Raw genomic sequence first — 8,572 nt, 5'->3', positions numbered from 1 at the left:
ACTGTGATGGTAAACTTTTTTAGCATGTTATTTCGTGTAAGATCTAGAACTAGTTTTTATCATTGCAAAACTCTTCAATTTTACTCTCTGAGAATTCCAAAACAAATTTTATAAAATAAGAAATGTAAGTTCTAGCTTCTGTCCATACCAGAAGAAACAATTTGGAAGAATTTAATACATAAATATTTTAGAGTAGAACAAATACATCTATAATATCTTTGGGTATTTTGAAGAAGGGTTTCTCAAAAATGTGTAACTACTACTATAATAAAAGCAAAATACTTCATAGAACCAGGAATAGTAAATATTACATGTGTTGTTTTATGACTATTTCTTAAATAATTTCAACAAAATTTCATTATAAAAACTATTTCATCCATTCTCTAAGACTTACTGTCTTAAAATTCCAGTGTGGTAATTTCGATTGTGACAGTTTCTTTCAATTAAATGCATTGTTTTAAAGGTAAGTTGTTATGTGTATTCATGTAGGACATTGTTATAATGAGAGAACATTTTGCAGTCTAACCCTAACCCTTACACTCTCTGAGTGGTTGGCGTTAGGAAGGGCATCCAGCTGTAGAAACTCTGCCAAATTAGATTGGAGCCTGGTGTTGCCATCCGGTTTCACCAGTCCTCAGTCAAATCGTCCAACCCATGCTAGCATGGAAGGCGGACGTTAAACTATGATGATGATGATGATGATGGTGTTGTTTCCTAACTAAATGAAGCCCTCCACAAGTCAAACTACAATAATGAGAGAATACTTTACTACAGACATGATAGTATATTTTGCATTTTAAAAAAAACTCACCACTTGACAGCATTATAATACTGACAAGTGGCTTATTAGCTGGCCGCACTGAATTCAACAACTTCTGTAGGTATGGCTTGGAGGGAGATTTGTCAACATACATAACATGAAATCAGTCACAAATGGGCCTCCCAATACTTAACAAATTTAGGAACTAGTTACAGAAATTGAACTCATTTGGTTTATTGCATATGATGAAATTTTTCTCATAAGTTTAACATGATGGAAGTTGCTTATTTAAATAACTAATGAGAGCATTAACTCTTCAACATTCAGATTACTCTGTCAAATGTAATAATTATTTATTCACATTTTAAAAAATTAATCATACGTCATCTTATAGCTTTGAGATATTGATGATGTGATTATTTATTTAGATGTGAGAAGCTGGATCAGGCTAGTTTGAACATAAAAGAGGTAGAATCTTAGGGCCTTATATGGCCAGTTTAAAAACCAAAGAGTTAAAGGAATTTTGATTAATGTATTAACAGAGAGAAAAAGTGATGTCTTGCTACAACACAAAACAAGGGAAAATTTCCTATACATAACACCATATTACTCTCCTGTGCGTTGAACATGGAATTATTAATTTTTTCCCTGTATAGGAGTGTTTCAACAGGATGACTTCTCATCTGCGTGAATACATTTACAAGAACTTAATTTACTTTCATGTGAAAATATTTTGTTACAAATACCACAGAGGTATCATTTTAATTGTGTATGTCAATAAGAAGTTTAGATAATGTTTGCAGGGAATGTTTTACTTGCGATGTTGTTGTTATGGCTTCTTACTTGTGTGACTTAAGCTGATGACCTATTAAATTACTCTTGTGAGAAAATGTTTTATCACAAACATCACAGTGAAATGGTTTCTCGCCAGTGTGAATTCGTTTATGAGAAGATAATGCACTACTCTGTGTGAAAGCTTTACCACAAATGTTACAATGATATGGTTTCTCACCTGTGTGAGTGGATTTATGATGAGTCAAAGTTGCTTTATGAGTAAACGTTTTACCGCAGATATCACAATGATATGGTTTTTCACCAGTGTGGATATGTTTGTGGCGATTTAATGTTCCTCTTTCAGCAAACGTTTTACCACAAATATCACAAGAGAATGGTTTTTCACCTGTGTGAATACGTATATGAGATGTTAATGAACTACTCTTTGTGAATTTTTTACCACAGACATCACAATGATATGGTTTCTCACCAGTGTGAGTTTGTTTATGATAATTCAAATATGTACTCTGAGAAAATGTTTTACCACAGATATCACAGTGGTAAGGTCTCTCACCTGTGTGAATATATTTATGGTAAGTTAATTTACACATATGTGAGAATGTTTTATCACAGACATTGCAATGGTATGGTTTCTCACCAGTGTGTGTATGTTTATGATAAGTTAAGTTACACCTGAGAGAAAATGCTTTGCCACAAATATCACAATGGTAAGGTTTTTCACCTGTATGAATATGTTTATGACGAGTTACATTACAGTTCTTGGAAAACGTCTTACCACAGATATCACAGTGATATGGCTTCTCACCAGTATGTATACGTACGTGAGAAGTTAATGTACTACTTTGCGAAAAGGTTTTACCACAAATATCACAGTGGTATGGTTCTTCACCTGTATGAGTGCGTTTGTGACGAGTCAAATGTACACTGCGAGTAAATGCTTTGCCACAGGTGTCACAGAGATATGGTTTCTCTCCAGTGTGAATACGTTTATGACGAGTTAGCGTTCCACTTTCAGAAAATGTTTTACCACAAATGTCACAGTGGTATGGTTTCTTTCCTGTGTGAATATGTTTGTGAGAAGTTAATGTTCTCATATGTGGAAATGCTCTACCACAAATATCACAATGGTATGGTTTCTCACCTGTGTGAATATGGTTATGATAAATTAATGTTCTTTTGTGTGAGAATTTTTTACCACAGATATCACAGTGGTATAGTTTCTCACCTGTGTGAATGCATTTGTGAGAAGTTAAAACACAATTCTTGGAGAATATTTTTCCACAAACGTCACACGTATATGATTGCTTCTCTATGTCTACATGTGTTTGATGTGATAAATCTCCATTATCAGATTGTACTTCACCAGAAACATGACTTATAGACAATTTCTTTTCCATAGTATCATCCATTCTTCATAAAATACAAATAAAACTCATTTCCTAATATTCAAAATTGTTGGAGTGGCTGTCTAAGAGACATAATATCCACAAGGACTTCAATTCAAAATTTCCCACTGACATTAGTTTATTATCTCTGACAATGGATTGTAGATTGTCCAGTAAAAATGTTCAGATAAAACGCTGTCAAAGTGCATTCTTCGGATAAAGTCATTTTTCAAAATGGATAATTTTCTTGTAATCAGAATCACTTCAAGATGCATGTACTGGTTCAGATATATACCAACCAATTAACTTTATCTTTTAAGTTTCAACTAATATGTCTATCTTCAGACTTTTTAAAGATTATATTAACATCATTACTTGTATTCTCTGATAATGTCATTTCTAGAGTTTGTGACAGTCTTCATTAATTTGTTGTAGAACCCTGAGTGACGAACTGTTGTCCTAATGTTACCAGGCATCCTGAAATAAAACGATAGAGCAAGATATCAGTTTGTTAAATATTAATGTTAATGAGAAAAGACTGATATTGAAAGTTAGAACAGGAAGTAAACAAGAAGAGCCTAGTGGGTGGGGGGATACACAACAGTTAGGATTAGGTGAAAGAGGAGAGTAATGCTAAAGTCTTGGAAAAGATACAGTTGTTGTTTAATCTTCGATCAACTGAAATCAAGCAGACATAATATGAGGCATTCTAGCCATGAACATCCTGACTTTTGTGAGGTTTGTAGTACACATTAGTACTACATTACCTAATGTGTCCTTTCCTTATTTAATACAGTGCTATGCGATTTGAGGTGAGATTTGGCTAAGTTTAATGAATACATTTTTTAACTTATCAAAATTTCAGTAATGTAAACTACACAAATGATCCAAGTATTGTGCTCTCAGCAAGCTGAATCTTGGCACCCTTACAAATGAATCCCTTAAAAAAAATTTTTTTTCACAAGTAAAACCAGTAAAAGCAGGAATGTTTTCTATAGTTTATTAACTATAAGAATAAAGCATTATTTTATTCATCATTTTTATTTTCCTCTTTTATTTTGAAGACCCCCAAATACAAGATGTGGCGCCCACAAGTACAAAACACCCAGAGTGACTACCCAAGTTGGTAATACCCTTAGCCAGACCTAGAGGTGTGAGTACTCTATTTATTGATCCTTCAAGTGGTCGATATAGGAATAGCTTCAGTACACGGAGACCAGTTATGAATAAGTTACAAAATAACTAATATCCTATACTGGAAGAGTAGGTATATGCACAGCCTCTGCTAAGACATGCCGTCCTGTAAAAGGTGCACACTGTTTTGAGATGAAATCTTAAATCGTCAGGTCATTTCGAATGTTACTTTAAACATCAAAAGGAGCAGATCTTGGTAAAGGTGCTGTACCCAAAAAAGAGGTGTTTGTTGATATGGACCCCAACATCATATGAATATCCGAAACGAAGAAAATAAACAACAGAAAGATAAATTGACCTAATGTATAGGCGCAGGAGTGGCTGTGTGGTAAGTAGCTTGCTTACCAACCACATGGTTCCGGGTTCAGTCCCACTGCCTGGCACCTTGGGCAAGTGTCTTCTACTATAGCCTCGGGTCGACCAAAGCCTTGTGAGTGGATTTGGTAGACGGAAATTGAAAGAAGCCCGTTGTATATATATATGTGTGTGTGTGTGTGTGTGTTTGTCCCCCCACCATCGCTTGACAACCGATGCTGGTGTGTTTACGTCCCCGTAACTTAGCGGTTCGGCAAAAAGTGACCTATAGTATAAGTACTAGGCTTACAAAGAATAAGTAGTGGGTCGATTTTCTCGACTAAAGACGGTGCTCCAGCATGACCGCAGTCAAATGACTGAAACAAGTAAAAGAGTAAAGAGAGAGAGTATATAGGATGACAGACGCTACTGTGAAACAACCAGTCATCAAAGAGAAACCGCTTATGCGTGAGGCAATTATCCACCAACTTCATATGTATGCAACAGTGCAACATTACTGACAATACAAAATATCTACCAGCATGTAAATTTTTTGTATGGTATCAAATAAAATAGGGTACAACTACCAAAAATAGCAATTCTCTATCTAGCATATATAAACATAAGTATTGTTGGCAACCGGTATTTTAGTTACAAGTGAGTTTCGAAATTTACTAATGTCATCCAAGCACCATATCCAGAAAACAGTTTCTGACATCGAAAAGGTGATCACATTAAATAAATTTCCCGGCATACAGGCATGCAAAACAATATGCAATGTCACATTAACATAATATCACACAGATAGGGTAGATAGTGTGCTGAATTTCGCTGACTATGTTTGCATATCGATAGTACTATAAACAGTGACCACTGTTCGTAATTCGTTCGTCAACATATTACTTTTTTTTTTTTCGTAACTATATACCTATATAATGGGAGGTGCTTATCGAAAGTAGCCCTACTTTGTTTATTCATCTATTTCTTTTAAACGGCCCAAATAAAGCTCGTCAAGAGCGGGCATGTTTTCACTAAAATTCGAAAGATAGATAATCTTAAAAATAAAGAACTGATAATAGGTCCACTTACTATTTTCCTTCTCTTTCTCGTTTGTTTACCGTAATAACTTTGACAAATACAGGACATACTAAGTGATACAAGCTTACACAAATCTAACTAAGCCTTGTTTTCGTAAAATATCTTCGTTTCCTTCCCTCATTCATTATTATTATTTTTTAAATATTACAGAATATATCAAAGAAACAAATATACATTTATGGATTATCAGTCTTTCTTTTTTTTTAGTTGAAATATTGTTGATATTTTCGGTGACTACGAGATTCACTTTAATGATGACATCATTATATGTTTGGTGATCTCTCAAGCTTGAACTCTGTCGAAATCTGTCTTGTTGCCCTTGACATCAGCGAATCTTCAACTATTTGACACAAGAACTATATAGCATTGGTGCGTGTGTCTTTCAGTGTTAGCTGTCTTTATTCTTTTTATCTGAACTTTGCAATTCCTACACGGGAACCATTCATATCAATTAGAATACTCTCTCTCTCTCTTTCCCCTGCAGATCTAACATGCATCCTACTCATTAAACTTGTTTTATAGTTTGATTCTGGAACATAACAAGAAACCCTTAGTTGTCAACTGTACTCTGAATTTTTTCCCTTCCTACTTCACTTGAGTAACTATGTTTTTGCTACAACCTCTAGTTCTACTTTGATCACTTAGGTGCCAAGCAACTGTCTGTGTTTAGTGAGCTGTCTCAAATACTTAATGGCTTCTCTTTATAAGTCATACCGCTGCTGATTATCTGAAGTCCTGGCTCTCTGTCAATCTGCAAGACATTCCAATACAACTTCTGTCTACCTATTTCATTGAACACACAGTACTGAGTTCCAATGTTCTCCCCACTTATGAAACATGGTTACCTCTCAGATAATACCAGATCTGGGGCTATCTCTTTCACCAAGTAGACTGCATGCAAACTCCCACTGAAGAAGTAAAATGTCTTTGTGCATTGCTCAGTCTACAAACTTTCCTGTTACCTTCAGTTCTTCTGGTCTCTTGTTACATGGAACTTTACCAACTTTTCAAAATTCTTGTGTCTAATAGTCATTAATGGTGGGTACAGGAATTGCTTCCAACTCTACAATACAAAGAAGACTCTTTCAAAACTTTACTCTCATCTCTGTCAGCATCACTGTGTTATACACACATACAACTAAGGAAACACCTCTGTATGCTTCAGATCAATAAAGACAATGATTCCATAAATGTACCTTTGATTACCCTTAAATGTTGCGCTCCTGAGTTGAATCTTATCATTGCTAAACTCATGAATCTTCTCTTTCTACACGGGTCTCTTCTGATTTTAAGAACATGGTCAGAGTTTATTCCATTCCCTAAAACAGCATCCTTTCCTAATCTACCAATTATTGACTTATCTCTTTTACTTCACATTTGAAAAGTTAAGAAAATTATCCTGTTAAAAGGTGTTTATTGAAATATAATTGTGATCACAATTTTTGCTGAAAATATATTATTATTAACAATTGCAGCGTGGAAGGTGTTTATAAGCCATTTAAAATAACACACAAAATCCGTTAGATTCACTTCAACATTTAAATTTAATTTGTCAAAATATTTTCGTCGCTTTGAGACCGCGACCTGTTCACTGACAAAATTCTGTGCTGCACAGAATTTTGTCAGTGATTAGGTCGCGGTCTCAAAGTGACGAAAATATTTTGACAAATTAAATTTAAATGTTGAAGTGAATCTAACGGATTTTGTGTGTTATTTTAAATGGCTTATAAACACCTTCCACGCTGCAATTGTTTTCGTTCCAGCACACGATCTCAGATCAGGTCACTTGCTATGCAAGTGCATCTCCGTAATATATTATTATAGTCTATGATCAAAGACCAATTTAGATGTTTGGTCAAGCAGAAAATGCTATTTTTTTTCAGTTCATGATATAACTAGGAAGGTTTCCTTTTCAATATTTAAGTGTCTTGGTTTACCAGTGGTTAATATTCCAGATAAATACAAAATGGCTACCTTGTGAAAGTGCTGCTGATTCAGTCTTTTTACATACATCAGTTATTAAGGTTAACTTTTGTAGGGCCTCGTGGAGGCAAAGAGGCGAAGCCCCTATAGGAAAGTGGTTATACACCATTAGGTGTACACCTGCTTTCCTATATTAAAATTCTAAATAAACAACGAAACGCTGACTCCGAACTATCAACACAACAATATTTATTTATGGTGAAAATAGGCAGCAGTTATTTGTGAAGCTCTGGTGCTGACATGTTAGAGAGTTCCGCTGTTGGACGTCTGCCATCGTCGCCGGCCGGCGAGAAAAGAGAGAGAATTAGGGCGCCAAACTTGGATATTGATGACTACGCATGCGCACGAGACAAGGCGTTACTACAGGGCTCCCCTGCCAGTGCGGAACGCACGAAAATAGAAATTGGAGGAACGCCTGAGGCAGGATGGCCACTGAAAACCACCCACAAGATGTGGCACAAACACACACAAAGAAAAATCAAAGAAATGAATGTACACTTGTGAGATACATGCATGCAATGTTTCTGAAAGGAAAGAAAATATATGAGTGCACAAGTGTGTGTGTGAGAGAGAAAAAACACAGAACATAGTAAAAGTGTCTGTAGAGAAAAAATCCAGTTCGTATAAGAGTTACACAAGATTATAGCATGTCCATACGCAGGAAGTTGTGGTCAAAGGAGCAGAGCTGTAGTTGAGCGTCGATGCTGGGACTTGTGTTACCTGGTACAGAATATCCTATAAAAGTTACGCAAGGAGATTTAGAATGCTAATACGCAGGAAGTCGTGGTCAGTGAGCAGAGCTGTAGTTGAGTGTCGGATGCTAGTTGAGACCTTTTACCTGGTACTGAATATTCTAGTTGGTTAGTTCTGACTGTTGTCCGTGAGTGGATACTCCACTCATACAGTGAAGATAAAACCGAGTGTGTTGATATTGGTGTGTCCCTGGTGGTGGGGTTGCTGGCGCACGACATTGTGGTAGACAGTACATTGGTGGTGAAGACGTCGGCGCTGGAACTGGCTATAGCTGTGTTCTGTATGTGTGTGGTGATAATGATGTCATGTT

At 35.8% G+C, this 8,572-nt stretch overlaps 1 protein-coding gene across 2 annotated transcripts; it reads right to left on the bottom strand.

The window, feature by feature from the left end:
- Nucleotides 1–974: 974 nt before the first annotated feature.
- Nucleotides 975–5,793, bottom strand: LOC128251586 (zinc finger protein 665-like). 2 transcript variants are annotated; one of them, XM_052978487.1, is made up of 2 exons: nt 5,701–5,793; nt 975–3,417 (listed from the first exon to the last, which is right to left on the bottom strand). In XM_052978487.1, the coding sequence occupies exon 2, from the start codon at nt 2,962–2,964 to the stop codon at nt 1,600–1,602; it is 1,365 nt and encodes a 454-aa protein (XP_052834447.1). In that variant the 5' UTR covers nt 2,965–3,417; nt 5,701–5,793; the 3' UTR covers nt 975–1,599. The 2 variants fall into 2 exon arrangements, with proteins under 2 accessions (XP_052834447.1, XP_052834446.1); XM_052978486.1 differs by lacking the exon at nt 5,701–5,793 and adding an exon at nt 5,518–5,657.
- Nucleotides 5,794–8,572: the final 2,779 nt, after the last annotated feature.

Source organism: Octopus bimaculoides, chromosome 2 (assembly GCF_001194135.2).
Source record: "Octopus bimaculoides isolate UCB-OBI-ISO-001 chromosome 2, ASM119413v2, whole genome shotgun sequence".
Taxonomy (NCBI): domain Eukaryota; kingdom Metazoa; phylum Mollusca; class Cephalopoda; order Octopoda; family Octopodidae; genus Octopus; species Octopus bimaculoides.
The sequence above is the reverse complement of the archived record's forward strand: the minus strand, read 5'-3'. Positions and strand labels throughout refer to the sequence as shown.

Bases quoted from the DNA above. Each gene is read 5' to 3' on its own strand.
- LOC128251586 (XM_052978487.1), bottom strand. From the start codon at position 2,964: ATGGATGATACTATGGAAAAGAAATTGTCTATAAGTCATGTTTCTGGT.